The sequence below is a fragment of the Euphorbia lathyris genome, chromosome 8 (assembly GCF_963576675.1).
Source record: "Euphorbia lathyris chromosome 8, ddEupLath1.1, whole genome shotgun sequence".
Classification (NCBI taxonomy): Eukaryota; Viridiplantae; Streptophyta; class Magnoliopsida; order Malpighiales; family Euphorbiaceae; genus Euphorbia; species Euphorbia lathyris.
In genome coordinates this window covers 14,385,012-14,408,155 of record NC_088917.1, presented here as the reverse complement: position 1 = coordinate 14,408,155, position 23,144 = coordinate 14,385,012, and the positions used below count along the sequence as shown (strand labels likewise).

Sequence of the window (23,144 nt, the reverse complement as noted above, 5' to 3'; positions counted from 1 at the left end):
CTTACACCAAAATTCTTTGATAGATGTCGTAGATTATGTCTATGGGTTGGTTCCTTCCGCTGTCCCGTTGTACTACTACCAGCATTTCTGTTTGAGCCATATACCATATTTCCATCGGGTCTAGCCTCTTCCTTCAGCCATCTTTCTCCTCCCATAACACTAGCACGTCGTAAGGGAGCCTTTATAGAAGCATCCCACCCCCTCACTAAGTCTTCTTCCTTGCTACGAAAAAAGATCTCACAATGTCTATCCAAATGTCCAATTAGACCACATATAAAACATATAATTGGTAATTTTTCATATTTAAAGACACAGTTCAACCAATCACCTCCTGCCCTTCTTACTTTTTTTCCATTTTGTAATGGTTGTCTGATATCCACGCTAACTCGCACACGGAGATAACTTTGCTCATTTATCCATTTCGCTTTTGAGTCCATAGATACATAAGACCCAATGAAATTTCCCAATGCCTGTGCCACTGTCTCAGTAAACAAATTCTGTGTAAGACCATGAATCTGTATCCAAAAGTTTGTATGTGTCAATTGTACCATGAATCGGTATTCGAGTTTTATGACGTGATTTAATAAATAAATAATTTTCTTTGTAATATAATACATTGAGTTAATTATATAACAACATGTACTGATCAAATTTTTTACGCCGAATATTTTTACAAATTCAAAATGAAAATTATAATCTAGTAGGACAATAAATCATAAAAATGCTCAAATGTTTATGGACCGACCTTGAATATAGGCCATGAGTGCGATCGCCTAGGACTTAAGCCAAAATGGTCTCAAATTATTTTTTCCTGTATATATAGTAATTTTTTTAAATCACTAAATAATATGATATTTTAAATCTAAAATATGTCCAAATTTCTATTTTAACATTTAAGTACAATTTTTTTTTATTTTTTTTATCAAGGACTTCTTTATCTCTTTTTTCATCTAGGCCCATAAAAAAATCAGGATCGGCCCTGCCTAGGTCTCTAAAATACTGGAGCCGGTCCTGGCCTTCAACTTGTTTTTGTGGTGGTTGAACCTTGCTGTTACGGCGGCGATCATCACTCTGATTTTAATCATTACCATGACGCCTCATTGGGAAAACTGATTTCTCTAGATTTACTTCATCTTTCCGACATGGCGGCCGGGTTTTGGATCCTTAGAATTTACAGATCATCGATAGGGCCGACTCGGAAATTGAACTCTAATTTTTTTTTTTTTACTGCTTTGTCAATTGATGTTATTTTAGTTCTGTTTAGTTAGTCTTATGGCTAAATACTCAAAACTTCGATTTCTCCCTTAAACTTTACAAAGTTCCAAATGATCCATATTCCGGCGTAATTATATTTATCACCTCACCTCCTATTCTTATCCATTTGCAGTCAATAATCCGTTATTGTTATACAATTTGATGCAATAACCGCATATTTTTATCAAATTGTATTCAATAACCTCAAACTTCAACTGTCCCTTCAAGTTTCAAAGGTTCCTAGTTATTTCTTATTTGACATTTTCATTTTGACACGTGACGAGAACTTTTATACGAGGCGGAGCGTGTCTCCCATTTTCTACATTCAACAAATTTTATTGAAAAATATGAGGTTATATATGAAATATTAGATAAGAATATAAGTCATTTGGAACTTTTAAAAGTTCAGAAAGGCACTCGAAGTTTTAAGCCAAGTACAAAGACAACATGTGTATTAGGCTTAATCATAACCCTTAGTTTAATATAATTGAACTTTTTTCTAACTAAAATTAGTTGTAACTACAAAGGCATTTACGTTCTCTGTTAACTGTTTGACAATACTCATTTGACTCGATTACCATTTTTGTTTTTATATTGATTATATTATATATAATCATGCAGAAAAAATAGATCATGTAACACGGTTATATATATATATATATATATATATATATATATATATATATATATATAATAATAATAATAATAATTCGTTTTGTCATCCCGTTGGATTCTAAATTCTTATGTCTTTTTCTCGCATTAAATTATAATCAGTATGAATTAAAGAAATAGTTGAAATATTTTTACGAAGAAATGGAAATTGAAAAAGTTAAAACGCATATGTGAGCACAAATTTTTCTAACTTCGATGACATTATTTTAGTTATAGTCTCAGTCGACGGTTCGAAAACCCAAAATCTCCGCTATTTTTTGGTGTTATTAATATTATCATTATCATTATTGTTATTACTATTATTTCTCGAGGGTTTTGTCCAATTAGAACCGTCTAATCCAATCGGTTAAACTGAGCTAGTCTGATTGCATCTTATACTTAAAAAAAAATTTGCTTTCATGTAGAGTTGTATATAGGACCTTTGAGGAAGAAATGAGTATTTAACCACTAAAACACTTATTAACTTATTTTCTTACAGGCTCTATTTAGGGTTTTTTTTTTCCGTTTTGTCTCCTAAATTTCAACTTTCTATGCGTAAATTCTCTCTTATTTATTTTTATGGCTTAATTATGATTATTCGCATTAATTCTAAATTTCTCTCTTTTACCGTAAATAAGCGCAAAATTGAGAAAATATTTCTGAACGTACATTAATAATACAAAACGACATATAAAAAAGAACAAATTAAAAAAACTAAAACCTCGTATAATAAAAAAAACAAAGGGAGTATTATACTGTTTCATCATTCTTAGAATTAGGTGCAGAAAGCTAAATGCTCTATGCAAAGCTTCTGGACTTGATCTCCATTTTCTTAGCAATTTTCTAAATGAGTTACTTTTTAAGTATGCATAATGAAGCTCATCTCACCAATGACCAAAAGTACTATGATTTGGATCAACAATTTCTCGAAAACAGTTTTCAGAATTGAAGGGAGTGATTTTTGCAATTAAAAAACAGCAATTTGTAATTGGTTTCTTCTTTGGATGGAATGCGATTCGGTCTATGTTGTGAATCTTTTTGCTTCGCGATCCACTAATGTGCATTGGGAAATTAGAAAGGATTGACTTTATTGTTTACAGCTTTGCCATCAACAAATCATACGAATTTCTCATGTTTACAGGGAGACAAACATGGTTGTTGACTGTCTTTCTAAACATGCGCTATCACTTTCAGAACCACATTGGTGGACCTCTTTCCCGGACTTTTGTGCATCTTTTGTCTATAAGGATGCCAACAAAACTGAATACTTTAGAATCTGTAAAACTTTAATTCCTTTTCGATTTTGGTTGTTCTGTTTGTAAACTCTTTTTTCTTCTTATTTTAATATATTTGGTTCGGGATTGTTTGCGTTTGCCTGCTGGTGCCAACCTAATTGGGATTAGCTGCTCTCGCTTCTCTCCTCAGTAACCAACCTTTCAATCTCAGTAACCAACCTTTCAATTAAATTTTTTATCAAGTGTCAATTCTTCTCAAGGAAAAAGCTTCAAATTTCCATCTTATAATAAGCTCAAAAAAAGCATTTGCTCATTCGTTGCATGTCTTTTTATTATTATTAAGAAAAAACATCACAAGATGTTTGAATTTACAATATTTTAATTTGACATGTTAAACCTATTAATCAATTTAAAACATACATATTCAACTAGTGATTCAAACACGTGACGTGATTCATTTTATAATTATATATATGTAAAATACTATAAAGGGTTAAGGTACAAAAATACCCCCAACGTTTTGGGTCAGGAGCAATTTTACCCCTAACGTCTAAAATGGTGCAATTTTGCCCCTAACGTTGGAAGTCAAGAGCAATTTTACCCCTAATGTTAATAAATTGGGTCAATTTCAGATACTATTATAAAACACATATATTTTTGTTCATTATTCAGCACCAATTGCATAACAATTCGTTCTGAAAAAATATTTCATGTTTTTTATAATTTAATAATAGAATTTGAGATTAATATTTATAAATAAGGTGAATTTTTTTAATTTATTTTATCTAATTCGTACAAAAAAAAAAAATAGTATATTTTTTTATTTTTTTATTTTTTTTCACATCCCAACCTATGTTTATGATTTGTTACTGATAAAATAACACACGTATAAAGTGTAGATGACAAGATTCATGACCGAGAAGACAGTTTGATGAATTATTTCTCAAATTGACCCAATTTATTAACGTTAGGGGTAAAATTGCTCTTAACTTCTAACGTTAGGGAAAAAATTGCACCATTTTAGACGTTAGAGGTATTTTTGCATCTTAACCCTACTATTAATAGCATAAAAGAATTTTATAATTATATATATGTAAAAGTAAAATACTATTAATAGCATAAAAGAATAAAAAATGAATGTGTTGGAGCATAAGTCAATGTAATTTAATAAATAACATACCTAAGATTGCTGTAGGGCTGCTGGTAGGGTCAGTTTGTCTCATTCATTAAAGGAGAACCTCGTATACTTTTAATCTACATGGTATCCCATGGATTTCTCTCGTTTGTTACAAAATGCAATAAACCCATATGTATGGGTACTTACTTGGACTGGACCCAAACAAATTCAACATAATGTATTTACTAAACACAAAGGCCTGCTATTCTTTTTGAAATTTGTATCCAAGGGAGCATAATATTATGAAAAAAATGCAAAGTTTAGGGGCCATAATGAAAGTAAGTGCTAAATTCATGGACCAATTTACTGCTCCATCTTTTGTTGAACTAACTTAAATTTATAATTATTGTACCTGCAAGGCAAATTTTGGATGCCCATCTCTTCGCCATGGCTGCGAAAAACATGTAAATTCCTCAATCGCTTTACAACCTCCTTCATTGAAGGAGGACGACCGACTAGTCTTGTACACTTCAACCCCAACTTGGTAAGTTCAATTCCATCATTCTCATCGAAACCACGTTCTTGTATAAAGTCTTCATGCACAAGTGAGATTCGCGATTGCTCAATATCATCAGACGATTCTTCAAGGTCATTCCACCCCAATGCATCATAAATTGGATCATCATCATCTGGTGTCGGACTTGTTTTGGATATCAAGCATACTAGTATCCAACCATATGCAAAAACATCTCCTTCTTGAATATAAATACCTGCACATGTATGGGTTGCTCAATACTTGTTGTTTACCACATCTACTAGAAAACATACATTATTTGCCTAATACATCACCAGTGGCGAATAGGTAGGGGGGGGGGGATTTTACACGTGGTGTGTAAGGGGGTGTTTGTTGCTCAAAAGGGAGAGTTTTAGATGTTTGTTCAGTGACCACATGTTTGCCTTTTACAATTGAAAAGCATCATTAGGTGTTTGGTTAGTGGTCTCCTGTTTGCCTTTTACAAAAGCAGAGAATCTCTGCTTTTTGGAAAAGCAGTTTTTTCTAAGAGCAAACAACAAACCGTAACAGCAACAACAATAACAAACTGTAACAGCAAACAACAGATAAAACAAACGGGCCCTAAATTTTATTCGAGGCCATGGCGGTTCAGGCGGCCAGAGGGGCATGAGCCCTCTTCCGCCCCTGTACATCACCACCAGCTGCCTGAACTTGTCCATAATAGTAGATTGACTTCCTGAATTTTGCAAGTGTCTCACCAGCCTCTAGAACTCGATTATTCCATATCACCAACTCCCTAAACTTGTCTATAAAAGTAGATTAGCTCTCCGAACTTTATAAGTGTCTCACCAGCTCCCTAAACTTGCTTATTCGGTAACAACTAAATACAAAAACCATAATACTAACTCTCAATTCTCATGCATTCGATCTCTCATACCTGCAACACTAACTCTTATAATAGGTTGAAAGGTACGAGAAGAGAAAAAATTATCTCTCGAATAGATGAAGATGTATTTTTAGAATTTAGGTTTAATAGATTTTTGTATTTAGTTATTACGGAATAAGCAAGTTTAGGAAGTTGGTGAGACACTTATAAAGTTCAAGGAGCTAATCTACTTTTATGGACAAGTCCTGGGAGTTGGTGATACAAAAAAATCAAGTTTAAGGAGCTGGTGAGACACTTGCAAAATTTAGAAAGCCAAACTACTATTATGGACAAGTTGGTGATGTATTAGGTCTACATTATTCTTTGGTCCTATTACAAGTTGAGGTATATTAGGATTACATACCTCTGCTCCTATCCCCGTAACCACGGGGTCGTCCACACATATGCGCGTTTCTTTCTTCTCGCAAGCTAAGAATGATTCCACCAACAGTCATCCCAAAATCAAACAGTTTTGGCCTGTAATCCTACATATCAATGTAGTTCCAAAGTTCAATACAGAAGCAAAAAGAACAACAACAAAAATAAAAGATAGAATCAACAAGACAGATATGCAGCATACCTTATCGAGTATTATTCTCGCAGCTTCAACGTTGCCAACTCTATAGGGCGCATACGGTGGATTAGGACCATGAAAATACTTAAGCAGGTTGGCAAATTCATAAATAACTTTCATTCTCTGAAGCCAAGTGAACTCATCTGTAGGTGAAAACACAATTTATTATAAAATAACAGGGCAAGACATTGGATAATATAATAAAACATAACCAACTCATTCATTATAAAGCAAGAATAGGAATGAGCTACAATGTCCGTCTATTAAAACTAGTTAATTTAATCAATAAGCAATCGAAAATGTCAAATCACTTTCTGCAAATAATCTCTCAAGCAAAATAAACGATCGCATCATGCATGCCAGTGGACAAAAGGCCACCGGGACATGATCAAGAATAAGTAAATATAGCAGTGACCATAAGAAATAGGCACACTAAATTTTAAGCTCAAGTATGTTACTCGTGTTGGGCTTTGGAGACTAATAGATAGGCCCAACTTCAGCGATCCAACTGGGTAATATAGCCTCTTTCTTTGTAATCCGCATCTCGAAAATTATAGTAAAATATCCTGGCTTGGTAGTGCCACCAGAAGTAGTCATTCAAATTGAGTAGCGAACTGGGTAAATAATTCTTGTGTGTTTGTTTGTGTTTCATTTATCGTAATTGCATTAGTTTCTAACAACTCGAAGCAATAAAGTTACTACAAAGGGTTAAGCATAAAGTATCAGAAACAGAAGGGGGAACGGTGCACTACGCATCCCCGCTTAAGCGAGGGTCCGGGGAGGGGTCCTACCACAAGGGTGTACTGGGGCAAGCCTTCCCCTACCAATTTTTTTTTTTTGGCAAGAGGTCGCTCCTAAGACTCGAACCCGTGACCTCTCAGTCACACGACAACAACGTTTACCGTTGTGCCAAGGCTCGTATAGGGGCATATTTATAAATATTAAAAATATAATAATACATTAAAAAGGACATGATTGAAGAACAAGAGGAAGAAAGTCCAAGGTCAATCAAGATTCAAGAGACAAAGATTATAGGAGAAAGAAATATGGGTAAGTTCTTTAAATTGAAGTATACAAGGAAGGAATTATCTCTCAAATAGGAAGTTTCAATTTTTCTAATCTTAGATTGAATAGGAATTGCAAAATAGAAAGTTTGAATTTCCAGAATTTTAATCAAAATAGATAGGGAAAACCGTTTAAAAATTGAGAAACGCGTTTCATATTTTGGGTGATTACAGAAATGTGTCCGGAAATGTTTCGTATCAGATTTCGAGAGTTTCCGTTTCCCACATCTGCTGGAAATGGGGAAACGCATGTCATGAAGAGTTTCCGTACTTCATAGCTTTTAAACACATGAAAACAATTGATGTACGTCTCAATTCCCAAGTAATAACGCAGACTGCATTACAAAACTATAACCATAAATTAAAAAGGAAAAAAGCAGTACCTTTGGGTGCAAGATTATGTAGAGTGTCGTGTGGATCCAAATCATAAACAGCACCGAGTTTTTCTTCATCGGGACAATATCCAATCATCTTTACCAAGTTAGGATGAGTGAACAGCTCAGGATGTCGAAGTAAAGAAATTTCATCCTGAAATATGAATTCATTGTGAGGCAAGTAATGTGTGTATTAAGTATGAATTCACTAAACAATCTAATATATTTCTGTGTATTAAATATGAATTCACTAAACAATCTAATATATTTCAGCAGCATACCCTTAACCGGTCTTCATTATGAAGCCTATAAACTCCACGCTCTTCATTGATCTCCCATATCTTCACAATCACTTTTTTTCCTTCCCTCTCTCCACGAAACAAGTTTCCAAATTGAAATTGACCGATGAGATTTTCCTGGCCAAATCTATTAGTGGCATCAACCAGTTCTTTATAAGAGAAAACCTTGATCTCATTATGTTCCCCAATTGAAGATTTGATAACTAGGACATAGAATAGAAAAAAGGATTATGAGCACAATATTGAAAACGTACAACTTTAAAAACATAATTTCTTTTTCACAAAATGTTGAATCCCCCTAACATGCTGCCAACCCTTTTTAAGTCGAGAAATGGACTCAGGTTATAGGAATATACCAAATCCTTTTTACAGTATATTGCATTTTAAAGAAGCCAAAGAAATTGTCAAAGAAGCTAAGTCTGATGAACCAAATTGCTGAATCAAGAGAAATTATCCTAGGACTTATCGAAAAAACACTCAAACAAATTTCGCAACTTTGGTGAAATTTCTTGGTGTTTTGGTCATCCTATAAATGACAGAAAATGTGCAAGGCGCAAATAAAGCAACAGATTCTTGTATGGCCTTAGCGACGAAAAGGAAATGACCTAGGCGAATTGAGGCGCAAATAACGCTTTCAGCTGTCCCCTTCCTAAACAATAAGTCTTGACACAAGTGTCTCCATACTTGAGCATTTCTAATTTTAGACATTTAGAAACCTCACAATAGTGTACTGATTTACACTTCCTAAAATACTAATTAATTGTAATACTTATTTCCTAAACTAAAAACCATAACTTTTAGGATTCTTTTAATTCAAATAGGAAAATAATTGAATAAAATCACTAAAAGTGAATTTGGTTTCTTATTTTAGTGATTTTATTCAATTATATGAAACATCACTATAGCACTCAGAAATTGCCTCACATACACCTCGCCTTCCATGTACGGCATATTTTGACATGCTAGAAAGATATAGATAAAAGAAATTATTTGTTTTTGCATGAAATACAGATGCTCACTTGCTAGACTTTCACCACAGACTTTATTTCCATGCATCAAGCCCTTGAACCGGTTGACTATTAAGCCCCGACGCCGTTTTGAAGGTTGCCAAAATTCCTTCACTGTCCAAAAAAGCCACATATATTTAACTACCACATTTTCTAAAAGAAAACATGCCAATGTCTTGAAAGAAAAAAAAAACAAAAGAACAAAAACGCACAAGTAAAACAAGGAGCACAGAAAAAATTGCTATAGTACGTGATTTTTAACATTTTTGGCAATTATCAATTTAAGATGTAAACTTTAAAACACACAAAGGAAGCTCATTGCATGGAGTGCGAAAATCCTCTAAAGAACTTCCACAAATGTAAAATGTTGAAAGCAAAAGAAAGTTAGTAAGAAAAGCGCACAGCAAATTACATACAAACATCTAAGAGTAATTCCAAATTATTCTAATAGGCACAGGCCTGGAAGGTTTATATTAGAAGAAATAGAGGTGACGGCTGCTGAGCAGGCAACCAAAGTCTTCTCTGGGTCCTAGGGGAAGTGAGCTGGAGGGTAGTACAGGGACTATGTATGGATTATATATAGAAAGTTAGTTATGCTTTTTCGTATGGTATGACGAATATTGTTATCTGCACGTTTAGCTCTGTTCTTAGTAGTAGGGGAGGAATTATGTTTAGGCTCAAAGCTGCTTTCTCTACCTACAAGTAAACCAAACCATTATTATTCTATTTCTTTGATTGTTTGTAGCAATCTTTAATTTCCCGTTTCAATTGAAGACAGCCTTAAAGTCTTCCGAAAGGTTCTGCAGCACAGCGTTAGTAAAAAAACAAAAAAAAAACTAATTCCCAAGGCAGTATTTGGGGTTTAAGAGGCACAACATAAGCTCATTGCAAGATGCAACACTCTTAGCAACTTGCATCAATATAAAATAGTGAAAGCATAACAAAAAAATCCCCCACCAACCAACATACAAACATCTCAGACTCCCTTGTAAAAGTTTTCTAAGATGAATCTAGAAAAATGTTTGCAAAACCACTAATCCTAATGCCAATATCCGGGGTTACTTCACAAATTCAAGATGTTCATTATTGGAATTCTTATAAAGAAAATGTGCACTGATCACAGACGGTTTATCAGGGCATCTGTTTTTTTTCGTTAATTGTTAATATCTGTTAAAGAGAAAATTAATCCAGAAAAAAATTGATAAAAGAAGAAAAGAAAAGGAGAAGTGCCTTGGCCTGTTATTTCAACTAGTTGAATTTAAACATTCCACAATAGAAAAGCAGAAATCAAGAAAAAGATAAAGCTGATAACAAAGAGTGCGTTAACTTGTCAAGGTACATGATTAATTTACAAAGGTAGAATAGATATTTATAAGTACCTCGACGATACTTAGGACGGTACAGCAATTGGAGAATCTCATCAACACCATCAAGCATCTTGCAACACTCCCAAGTATTGGCATTATGTTGAACAATATGCATATTCTGCATATATCTAACAACTTGGTCCATTGTTGGTCGTTTCTGAGGGTCGTATTCAACACACAGCAATGCCAAATTGGTAATTTCAATGGCATCATTGAAGTGAAAATCTGGTTCTAACTCTAGACTTGGATGCATCAAGGAAGACTTCAATTTACCAAAAGAAGCAACTGAGTTATGCTGTTTGTGCTCATTCTTCCCCAATTCATAAACAAGCGACACATTAATGCAGTCACCATCGTCTTTGTAGATTCTTTTGCTTATTAAAGACAGTAGAACAACACCATAAGAAAAAACATCACATCTATCCGACCATCTACCTGGACCTGCATATCAAAATTCACTCATCCAGTGAGAGGTTCCAAAATTGAAATTAGATTTAAACAAACACAGTTCATAAAGATAATAAAGTATGATGATACTTGGACTAAAATGGCACGGTGATAAGAATCAACCAACACAAGGTATAAAAATGTAAAGAATTAACAAGAACAGAGAAGAGGAAGAAAGATAGAGATGATAGGATTAAACTTCTGTTTGGGGTCAAAATTATAAATAATATTACACTATTAGTAATGGTTAGGAAATTATTCAACAGAAGGGGCTGTTTTTGTGACTGTGGTTAATGTTTGTACCATTACGGCGAAAGGTACGCCATAATGGTCACATATTATAAAGATGTACCCATTCCGGCGTCAGGTACGCCGGAATGGGTACAATATTCCTTTGCAAAAATATTAGGTGGAGGGATGAGTGAATTTTGTTCTGTATCCATTCCGGCGTACCTGACGCCGGAATGGGTACAAAACAAAATTCACCCATCCCTTCATGGATGACCATTCCGGCGCCACGTGCGCCGGAATGGTTACTGTAGCAACGTTTCTCAACTACAGTTGAGAAACAGCCCCTTGGTTGAAATTATTTTTCAACCATGACCAACTATGAAATTAAGTTCCAATTTTACCCCAAATAGAGGTTTAATCCGAGATGATATAGATAACCAATGGAACAGTAAATGTCCCTCTCTATTACAAAATAGCATTAATGGTGATAAACCCACAGGGACTAGCCCCCTCCAAGAATCCCCTGACAAACCAGGACTGATTCCCAAAACAACTAAACATCTCAATACCTTGCCTTACTAACACCAGGCCTTATTTAATACATACCCTATAAAAGCCAAACCACTAACACACTTACACGTGTCCACCTTTTCTCCTAGTGTACATCCTTAACACCTTTGGCCCTCCTTTCTCCCTGACCTTATCACTATCACACGGTTTTTAAGAAAAAGGAACTTGAGCCTATATTGCAAATTACTTAGAGAAAAGAAACCCAAACAGAAGCAAACGTTTAACTGTTATCTTAAAAAAAAGGAGATTCTTCGGTTCTTTTGTCCATACAATCATCATAGTTTCTTCTTCTTCTTGCATAAGTGCTCTTTCCTAATGGTTGTCCCTTCATCTAAATTTTCCATAAAAGATAACTTAGAAACATTTTCCAAGTCGTTTGGAGAAATTTGACATGATAGGGGAGAGTCGCACAAAAAAAATTATTTTTTGTGAGATGAAGAAATTTTATTGTACTTCAAAATATACAATAGGAGCTCCCTGTACTTGTTCAGACTATCTAATTGCCCCCCTGAGCTTTGGAAATGTCTCATTAGTCTCCTAAACTTGCTGACAATGACCTATTCACACCCTGAAGTGGTTACAATGATCTATTAGTCCACTGAACTTGCTTAAAGTGATCCACATTTTAACTTATCCAAATCTTTCCTTGTTCTACCACGAGGGCTCAGTGGACTAATGAGACATTTTAAGCAAGTTTAAGGGGCTAAATCTAATAGATCGAACCTCCCTAGGAGTTAGGCGCCCGCCTTACATAAGTGAGACACTACTTGAAATATTAAAGGGTAAAAACACAAACAACAACATCGAACTTTACGAAATAAATATTAATCACATAAGTCATGGTCATCATTTTTAAGTCTGAAAAATCCCAAAGTACGCAATAGAAACAAATCTATATTATAACAATCTTAATTTTCCTATTCATCCACTTTCCTTACCTTTAGTATGTTTAATCTGTTACAGAAACTAGAATTAATGTCTTAAAACCAAATCAATATTTATGAGTTATGTGACACTATTTCCTTAAAGTACTTATGTACTTTGATAAATCATTCCAATTATTAATGTTTTCTACTTTCCTTTCAAAAATAGCTTCCAACATTTCCAAAAAAAATAAAAGCCAGAAAATTGTAGAAGCATGCTTTCTTCATGCCCAGCACCTGCGCTGAAGTGCTCGCCTCGCCTGAGCGCATATGAGTCTTTTAATAACAATGCTTTGCACTAGGAAGTTGCCTGGTGTGCCTTTGATATCACTTACCATGAGTGTTCATTTCCACAATCACATTTGTGAGTACCCAATTTGTTATTTTAAGAACTTTGATGGGTTATCCCATATCATGAACTCCAATCAGTATCTTTTGTGTGAAAAATGACAGGCTATTTTCCTCATCCAATAGCTATTGATGAGGGGAAAAAGTACAGGCTGATGAGTGCATTCAAACTATTAGACACGAGGATTTTCACAATGAGAACATAGGTACGACACTTCAAATAATAAAGGTAGATAAGAGAATAAAAAAACCTGGTTGAGCAAAACAGCCTTGTAAATGTTGATCGAGAAGGTCCCTTTTATCGGTAAGAATTCCACCAGAAATCATACTAAAATCAAATAACAGCGGCTCATGATCCTAGCACGTGAAATACATAAAAATGAAAAAATACATAAATTTTGGTACACACAGGAATAGCAGTCTGATCGTATGCAAATAACAGCAAGCACAGGTCAGGGGTTCTTACCACGACCTTAACCCTGAATTTTTTTACTTTTTTGTTTTGAAAAGAAAAGACCATGCATTAAATAGAATCAGAATACAAGACTTGAACAATGAAATCCGGAGGACTAGTATGCGACTCCATCAGTCCTGGCGTAGAATAGGATGCCCTTACAAGTGCATGGTCAACACTATTCGCAGAACCACTAGCAAAAATGATACTAACATCATTAAATATGAATGAATCAACCTATTACAATCATTAAGAACAGAAGCAAAGTGGAATCAAAAGAAAAAGACCAACCTGATCAACCAATATATGAGCAGCATCTATGTTGCGAATCAGATATGGCAAGTTACTTGGACAATTAGGATGTGGAGTATGCATATACCGCAGTAAAGAAGCAAGCCCAAAAGCAACCTTGATCCTCTGTGCCCATGTAAAACTATCTAAAAATGCAAACAACTAGTTCAGTCGTTCCATTAATAAATTAAGGGTTTAAGATAAATCCTCATAAATAGGAAAACGACCTTGATATCATCAAAATATAATGATTTTGTGATTTGAGCAAAAACAAGTAAATTAGATTAACAGTTAGAAGAACAAAACGAAACTGATTATCAAAATGAATAACATCCGCAGCAGCAACAACAACAACAAAGCCTTAATCCTGAAATGATTCGGGATCGGCTAACATGAACCATCTTACAAAACCGTTCTCTCTCTCCATTCCGTCCTATGCACTACCATATTTTCCTCAATCCCCAATAAACTCATATCACTCTCGATCACCCTCTTCCGAATTTGCTTAGGTCTTCCTCACCCTCTTCCAAATTTGCTTAGGTCTTCCCCTACCCTTCGCCATTATATCTCTTTACTGCTCTTAAGTCCTCCTAAGCGGCGCATCAATGGATTTTCGTCCGCTACCGACATCTTATGAATGTGACAGTGAAACAATGTCCAACCCTCCGTACCATATAACAATGCACACCATATCCAAAAGAAATAGCAAAAGTAAGATTCGGCAACAGTGAAATTAACCTATACCTTTTTCAATGAGATTATGTAGTGTGTCGATTGCCTTTGGATTCCTATGATAAACAATAGCAAGATGTTTTCTGCCATGACAGATTGCCCACGGCTTCGCCACATTTGGATGGAACTCGTAAATTTGGGAATATCTATGTAAACGTCTTTCATCCTATAAAATAAAGGCCTAATACACAAATAACCCCCTGAATTTGTTCAAATGTTGCAACTGCCCCCTCCAACTTTCAATTGTAACAACTTCCCCCTCAAACTTGTCCAATTGTATAAACACAACCCCAAAATTGCTGACATGGACTGCAATTGAAGAAACACGTGAAATACAAAATATGCAATGCTCGTGGAGTATGATAATCAGATCTTTGGCGTGATATGAATCCGGGAAAACTTTTTTACGGTTGCTTCAAATACGGGATAAAAAAATTCTCAATTTGGGGTTATGTTTTACAATTGGATAAGTTTAAGGGGTAAGTTGTTACAATTGAAAGTTGAGGGGGGCAGTTGCAACATTTAGACAAGTTCAGGGGGTTATTTGTATATTAGGCCTAAAATAAATTGAAGCACAATTTTACTTACCACAAAATAAATAAATAAAATGCAAAAATTTCAGAAAACTAGTCGAAGAAACTCACTTCCAATCTGCCTTCGTTTTCCCCGGGAAGCACTCTATATCTACCCTGTTTTTTCCAAATCTTCACAACCACCTCTGTTCCATTATAAGTTCCGCGATAAACTTCTCCAAATTGGAATTTTCCCATAAAATTTTCTTCACTGAATCCATTTACACAATTCTCTAGTTCTTCGTCTGTCAAACCGCTGACATTGATTCGCTTACATCGACCTGCCAAAAGAGTAAACGAACCTTACAGATAGTTTTGCAATCGTATTATAAAATAGATTAGATTCAGGAAGGAAGAAGCAGCTACCTGATAGAGATGATGAGTCCTTCACTTTTTCTTCCTCGGTCATTCTGATCTCTAATTGAATAAATTATAGGAATTTAGGTGTATATAAAGTAAGGGTAAATTACACCTATGGCCATAGAACTTTAACTATTTTTATGATATGGCCACTCAACTTCAAAATATCACATAAAAGTCATACAACTTTACACTTTGTTACACTCGTAGCCACAATGACTGTTGACCTACTTTTTCTTCTGTTGACTCTTTTTTACATCAGTTACCTCTCTCTTTTCCTTCCATCTAAATTATCGAATACTCATTTTACCCTGTCCAAGCGTTGGAATCTGTTCACCACCTCTCATAGCAATCAAAAAGTTTCTCTCTCCCTTTCACGTCACGTTTCATCCCCTTCCTCTTAACGCTTCATCTACCACAAGACTTTCATAAAAACTAAGTTTGCATTTTCTCCTTCTTGTCAACCTTCTAAAAGCCCTAAGCAAAACTAACTGAAGATATTAGTGCGGCGATTAGTGAAGAACGAAACCAAAGAAAGAGAACCCAAGGAAAGATAAAAGTGATGTTGTCTCTACTTCTGCTGGCTTCAACAAAACGAAAGATAAACTCTCTGTTCATAGATCGTCGTCTTAGTTTTTGTATTCACGCTTTGTTGGAGCATTTTTATTGATTATTTTTGTGTTTCATTTTGCAATTGCATATTTAACTAGAGAAAGATTTAACAATAATTTTTTTCTCGTGCAATTGGACTCTAGACCATTTTTCGCAAACGATGAAATGTGAGTCATGCTCTTTCCCCTTTATAAAAATGTTGGTTGTAAAGTTAAAGTTTGTTGTTTAGTGTTTAGTTTTAAAATGGTAAAAGTGTCGTTATATGGACCAATTATTTATAAGTGTTTTTATATTGGTCTAGTTTGGTGTTTTGGGAAAGTATGGAGCACAATATTGAATACAACTCTCTATTATGGGGTCCTTGTTTTTAAGATATTATTGACACTCTGTTTTTATAAAAGTATGGACTTTGTATTGTCTATGGCACTCTGTTTTTATTAGTGCTTCCATTGTTGATATATGTGTCGATAGATGTGTGTATAGATCCAGAGGACGGATATTTCGATATTATTATAAATTATTATGGGGATTTTGGTGAATATGGTTATTTCTGAAGGATTTGAAACGGAAGCATGTTGGTATTTAGGAAACGAATTTCAAAAAAATTTCCTAAACAAACAATCAGTGTGATCCAATCACTCTGATAAACAGTCAAACATCTGATGTTTGACATCAAATCCTTAACCAAGATCATTAAATACTTTAATAATCAAATTGATATTTATACTACGAGATTGGAAAAATACCTCTTGTAGATTCCAATCGGGTATTAAAGCTTCTCTAGTGGTGAAGCCTCTAGTCAGTCCACTAAGTCGATTGTTGAAGAAATTGATTAATCTTGCTCAAAATCGAAAACTGATTCTGGATATGATTTCTGAACCGAAACCGTATGTCTATTTCTTACACAAATTATCAAGTTATATGACCGAAACCTTTAATTTTGCACATAAAAGTGTATAACTTTTTGATGACCTCCCACGAAAGTGTACAACCGGTAATTATGACCGGTCAACCCAAAGTCAACACGCCACATCACCATTTTCATCCTACCCATTTTAAAAAGTGGGACCCATAAATCATTAAAAAAAATTAATTTGATACATTTTCTCTTTTACCCCTATCACTCACTCTCTTCATCTTCTTCCCTCTTCAAATTTCACTAGTACAGAAATGACCTACGACCACGGTCATTTACTGTCATTAGCCACGGTTGTACGACCATGACCAAAGGAGGCGTGGCAAATGCTTACCGTCTTTAGCCACGGTTGGTTGACCGTGGCCAAAAGGGCATTAGAGTCGGGTATTTACGTATAACCAACTCTAATGCCCTATGTTTTGGCCACGGTTGTTAAACAACCGTGGCTAATGCTCTGATAATTAGAGTCGGTTGTAGAACAACTGTGGCTAATGATAAGATCATTGGAGTCGGTTACTCTACAACTGTGGCTAATGTCAATAATATTAGAGTCGGTTGTTACAAACAACCGACCCTAATATTATTATTTTCAACAATTTTACATCAGCAGGTTCAAATTGAACCTGCTCTATTTTTTGTATTACTGTAATTAACGATAAAACAATATTTGTTATCCTCAGCTATTTACCGTAATCGAAATTGATCATGATGTATTACTGAAATTAAATGCAAAATCAATAAAAATGTATACAAATATAGGATAATTAATTAACATGCTATATAAATACAAGCTTTGATTCAATATTCATAGTATTTTCAAGTATTTAACGATCCGTATATTACTGAAATTAAGTGCGAACACAAAAAAAAAAAAAAACTGACTTATACTCATTACTACTCTATCATACTCTTTACAACAAGATTTACATAACTGCAGTGTTGAAATCCTACCATCTTCTCCTCTCCTGCTGTCTCGACCTTCGACATATTCTGAAATGATATTCATTATCACTACTGTCATTTCCCTGAAAATAGACTAATTACAGTTAAAAGCATGCTAGCATTAATTAATAGCAGTTTCACTACAGCAAATACCAAAACATGAGTTAAACAATGCCTAAGATTCAAATCCAATTTTGTTTTAATGATAAATATAAACTTGATGCCAGTTGAATTTTTTGAACGTAGCAACTTTGGTTAAGAATAATCACTGATACACAATAGATTATACAGTTGCAATGGAGAATTTATTAAGGACCATAATTAATTAAATTGAGACCAACAAGAGCAGCTTCATATCAACATTACATTACAGGTTAGCCTCATATTTACTTTACACCATCAAATTAAAAACAAAGCAAGTGGAGAAATATGCACATAATAATTTATGTTGATTTTAAGAATAATTCAATTAATAAAATTACACAAAGAAAATGTTAATGTAATGACAAAAAATCAAAATCTTACATACCTCCTTTAAAGCTTTGATCCTGGATGCTTAGCTCCCTCATCTTAGACATTGCCTTTTCTTGGGATTTCAACTAGCTGCATACTTTGATCTGCCATCAGTGTGGTTCTTCATATTATTAATTATGATTATTATTTCCATGCAGAGGACTACGAGTCAGATGCAAATTGATTGCTTACCGAGACAGCTTGCTGACAAATAATTATAAATCTGCTAAATGTATCAGTTGTTCGACCAACCATGGCTATAGAAATTCTGATCAAGTGGACAAAAATGTAAGTTTGAGGGATTCCGAGGCAATTCATGTGATCAAACAACTTCAAGAAAAGATTATAACCTTAGAAATGGAGAACTCTTTTAGTCACCAAAATATGGAAAGCATTGTTAAGCTAGCAATAGAACGAAGTATATGTTCGAGGGAGAAGCATGAAGAGATACAGAATGCAAGGGTAGAGGCTATGGCTGCTCGTGAACAGCTTGCTGTTAAGGAATATAATTATCATTTTTATTGTATTTATATCATATATAATTATATAATCATGATGCGATAACTCATTTTAACACACTAATTTCGATATCAAACCCTTACCAATTGTTTACTGCTAAACAATCCATACAATGTGTTATTGTCACTACGAAGGGCAAAAGCAGTGCAAGGCAAACCGGACCAAAATGAAGAAACCAAAAGCAGAACAGCATGAAGAAGAGAGACCAGACCAAAAGATTAGTGTAAGACAACCTAACTCAAGATATTCAGTTGTATAATATATTAATGATTGTGTAATCAAAATAGGTAATGAGTATAAGGATGTATTGCATGATTATGATGTGCAAATGTCTAAATCAGTTAACCAGTTTGAACAGAGAAACAAGAGAATGATTTGATATATATTGAAAAGAAATTACATTTGCATGCATACAACTCTAAGGGATAACTTCTGCAGTGGGCCAAGTAGCTTGCAACTCTTGGTGATATGCATTTGCCCAAACCCATTGATGGAAGCAGATAAGAAGAGGAAACATGAACTGTATAAGAGGGAGTGGCATTTGGGGACTCGAGGAAATGGAAACAAGGGGTCACATGAATGTGGAAGGAGAAGAGAAGACAAAAACGACTCGAAAAAAGGTAACTGGAAATATTAAAAGTGGCAGTTTCAGAAATCTACATCTTAGGAGTTTTTTAAACAAGTGTAAAGGAAAAGACAAAAGTGGGCAATTGAATTTGAAAATGAAAATGGGGACATTCAAAAGGAAGTTGCAATATGAATGAGATGACAACAACCTTTAATTAGAGGGTAATGAACCCACAACCTCCATTTTACATTTTATTAGATTTTGGGGAAATAATTCATTACTAGCTATGTTTTAACTTATTAAACTATCCAATCCCTGTTTTTTGAAATAATTATTTAACCTCCCATTTACTTTATACAGGTAACTATTTGTAGCTTTCTCAACATAGAGCTCAAGCCAATACGAAATACAACAACAAATAGCATGGCTCTACTCAAGCACGAAAATAAGTACCTCAATGAGCAATACTGACCAAAAAGCCTTAAGCACCTAATAAGCTTACCTCAGTGCAAGAGATCAATTATGGGTGTGGCCTCCCCTTTCAATTGATAGAGCAATATCAGGAACCTTGAAATCTGAGAAAATATTCTAGTGAAATATCAACCTAAAAAAAGTAATTAAACAACAACAAGGAAAATTAAAATAGATTTAATTGCAAAATAAGCTGGTCACAATCAAGCATAATAATCAATAAAACACAACCAAATATTGACCAAATTGTTCCATTATGTTAAAACAAAACAGTATTCACTGTGCCAATCTCCATTACCAAAATCAAATTCACCAACATCCCATAATACACTTTAGAAGCATAATATGTCTAATCTATCTACTAGAGCTTTAGCATTCAAATGAAAACTAAGTAGAATCTGGAAATATGGACATAAAAACTTAAACAGAGCAATTATATTTTCAGGAAAGAAATTAACCAAGCAACCTACCCTTTTTCCATCAGGGAAACAACACCAAAAGACCACTTATAGAGGAGATATGTGGATACCAACTTCATGGTATGCTATTTTATACATACATACATGCTCTAAAGTTCAGAAGTTTCCATTTATGTCTTCTCCAATAATTAACAACTTTAGCCTTAACATAATATCAGTATTATCATTGACAGATTCTTTTCACAAATGAACAAAATTCATCCTATCATATTGATTATTGTACTCGTGAGGTAATTTCCTCGTGTGGACAGTTAGAAAATCAAGCAGACTCTTACATTATGAAAATAATAAGTTAAAAAAACACAAACCATAAAAAACAATAGAGATTAATAGGCAGGACCATAAAAAACACAAGACTATACTCGATTCTTTCATTCAACAAGCTATTCGCAACCAAAAATGCTATCAAAACTATTCAACAAGCTATTCCCATTCTCAAATCTCAACCGGTCAACCATTACATTCAAAATTGCATAGAAAATGAGTGAGCAGCCAAGAGAAAACAGAATCCTTAACACAAAATCCCTAAAATTAGAATTAAAAACACAACAATTTTTTTTAACTAACCTCAATTAGATCTATGATTTGTCAGCGCACCTACTATCATGTTCCAATGGAGAGAGAGAGAGAGAGAGGGTGAGATCATAGAGAGATGGGTTGTTGTCTGTCTTCTTCTAGATGATGAGTTGGCCTGTGAGTGAGAGTTGAGATACTGCAAAAAAAGATGACAAGAAGAAGATGGCCAAATAGTTTGGTTCCTGAACTTTAATGGTCTGAGAGAAGGAGCCAAGGCCATCACTTATGAGGAACACCCATACCTAGGTCGAACAGTAAGATCAATGGCAGGTCGAACATGAAGTGATAAATGAGGGTGAGAAGCCCAGACCTTAAAATATAACAAAAGAAAGGAGAGAATAATGAAAAATGAAACACTAATAGCAACTAAAGCAAATGGAAGCCCTAACAAGAACCCTAATGGTCTACAAACCCCATGAGCATATCAATAATCTCAGCACAATCGATCCGATAACTATCCAGTCAGTTTACACAAAAATCGAACAAGCGCATATCATACACGAAACCATATATAACATAAACCATTGAAACCATATCATAAACCCATATGATTTGAAGACAGAACACGAATGAAACCCATATAAAAGAAGAAAGGAGATAATAATGAAAAATGAAACACGAACGAAGCTTACCTATTTTCTGTGTAGAAACACGAGCGAAACAGCCACTCAGTAGGGACGAAACTTCAAACTCAACTCATGTAAATGTGGTTTTCACGCAAATGAGAAAGGAAAAATTTGCTCTGTAACACGAACGGAACCCATATAACAGAAGAAAGGAGAGGATGAAAAACGAATGAAACTTACCATTTTTCTATGTTGAAACACGAACAAAACTTCATACTCAAAGCATGGAATGTGGTTTTCGCGCAAAGGAGGGAGGACAATTTTGCTCTGTGGTTCGCGAAGGAGAAGAAAAGAAAACATGCCCTCTCTAATATCTGGTAAATAACCTAAAGCATATATGGCTTCGGTTGGGAACAAAATCGACGCCAATGCCCATAATTGGAGTCGGTTACATTGTAACCGAACCTAATATTTAGGGTCATTAGCGTCAGTTCTTCCAAAACCGATCCTAATGACTAAAATAACGCGTGCCTTCATAATTCAGGGGTTTTAGAGTCGGTTATTTCTAATAACCGACTCTAATGCCCTTTAGCTTCGGTTATTGGAACAACCGTAGCTAATGAGGCGTGGCTATAAGCCATTTCTGTATTAGTGTTTATTTCTTTCTCTCTTAAATTTCTCTCTCTCCCTAACCCTTCTCTCTAGTTACAAAACCAGACTTGACTCGCAACTGAAAAAGCCGATCTTCAGGGGCAAAAACTTCTAAATTCATGTATTGATTTTGAATTTTTTTTATTGCAAGGGCAACAGTGAAATTGCAGTGAAATTACGAGGCCCACAAATGTAAGATTTCACTTGTTTCTGCTCCCAATCCCGCTTGCAGCAAGATCACCGATCTCCACGGTGGACTCACCGGCGGCATCTTGAGGCTGGCCAAAAAATATGTTTCGAACAAGCTTCCTTTTGTTCTGTTCACTGTTGGTCCTTTTGCTTTTGAGCCTAAATGCCCTTGTTAATTAATAATAATTATCATCTTAATTATTGTTATTGATATGGTTTTTTAAAAAAAAAAAAATTGGAGAGGATAGGTAGTTTATTTTGGAATTTATTTTCATAATGTGTAAGACTGTGTAACGAGAGGTTGTTATTTTAATTATTGGAATGTTTAATGTTAATTTGTATGGGAAATAAGTTAGTAATAAACTATATTGCTGCAAGAAAAAAACCAATCTTCAACTGAAAAAGCTTTTTAATGGCAAGAAGAAAGTTACTCGAATATAGAAAGAGAAACCCATCAAAATTTGAATTAGAGAGAGAGAGTTAGAGAGGGAAAGAATTAAATATGAACCATAATACATTTTACAGATTTAGAGAGAGAAAGGGAAGAGAGGGAAAGCTTTAGAGAGAAAAAGGTAAAGAGAGTGGAAGTTTTAGAGAGAGAAATGGCAAAAAAATTGAGGAAGAAGATAGGTTTTTTTAGTAATTATATAAAGGATAAAGGGTACGAAAATAATTTCATATTAGGTGGGTCAGTTTTTGACTTTTAGAGAAGTCAGAATGGTGATGTGGCGTGTTGACTTTGGGTTGACCGGTTATTATTACCGGCTGTACACTTTAGTGGGAGGTCATCAAAAGGTTATACACTTTTATGTGCAAAATTGAAGGTTGTACAC

At 34.6% G+C, this 23,144-nt stretch overlaps 1 protein-coding gene and 1 long non-coding RNA gene across 14 annotated transcripts; both read right to left on the bottom strand.

Annotated features, from left to right (window-relative positions):
• Nucleotides 1-4,470: 4,470 nt before the first annotated feature.
• On the bottom strand, nucleotides 4,471-15,391 carry LOC136202826 (uncharacterized). The gene is made up of 12 exons (XM_065993742.1): nucleotides 15,316-15,391; nucleotides 15,022-15,230; nucleotides 14,390-14,543; nucleotides 13,646-13,791; nucleotides 13,152-13,257; nucleotides 10,394-10,822; nucleotides 9,027-9,128; nucleotides 7,990-8,210; nucleotides 7,718-7,862; nucleotides 6,277-6,413; nucleotides 6,061-6,181; nucleotides 4,471-5,027 (listed from the first exon to the last, which is right to left on the bottom strand). Exons 1-12 carry the CDS (start codon nucleotides 15,356-15,358, stop codon nucleotides 4,621-4,623), a joined length of 2,220 nt encoding a protein of 739 aa, XP_065849814.1. The 5' UTR covers nucleotides 15,359-15,391; the 3' UTR covers nucleotides 4,471-4,620.
• A 2,192-nt stretch (nucleotides 15,392-17,583) lies between these two features.
• LOC136202844 (uncharacterized) lies at nucleotides 17,584-21,860 on the bottom strand. Of its 13 annotated transcripts, none has more exons than XR_010674628.1 (7): nucleotides 21,538-21,860; nucleotides 20,897-21,215; nucleotides 19,882-19,954; nucleotides 18,643-18,785; nucleotides 18,485-18,560; nucleotides 18,309-18,396; nucleotides 17,584-17,862 (listed from the first exon to the last, which is right to left on the bottom strand). It is a non-coding gene; the product is annotated as an uncharacterized lncRNA (long non-coding RNA). The 13 variants fall into 13 exon arrangements; XR_010674632.1 differs by lacking the exon at nucleotides 18,643-18,785 and having other exon boundaries at nucleotides 21,538-21,647; nucleotides 21,712-21,860; XR_010674635.1 differs by lacking the exon at nucleotides 18,643-18,785 and having other exon boundaries at nucleotides 20,897-21,147; nucleotides 21,538-21,647; nucleotides 21,712-21,860.
• Nucleotides 21,861-23,144: the final 1,284 nt, after the last annotated feature.

Coding starts and splice junctions, on each gene's coding strand:
- LOC136202826 (XM_065993742.1), bottom strand. CDS start 15,358: ATGACCGAGGAAGAAAAAGTGAAGGACTCATCATCTCTATCAG. Junction 13,258..13,645: donor CTCATATATTGGTTGATCAG/GTTGGTCTTTTT, acceptor TTCACGTGCTAG/GATCATGAGCCGCTGTTATT. Junction 8,211..9,026: donor CTGTGGTGAAAGTCTAGCAA/GTGAGCATCTGT, acceptor TCTATGTCCTAG/TTATCAAATCTTCAATTGGG.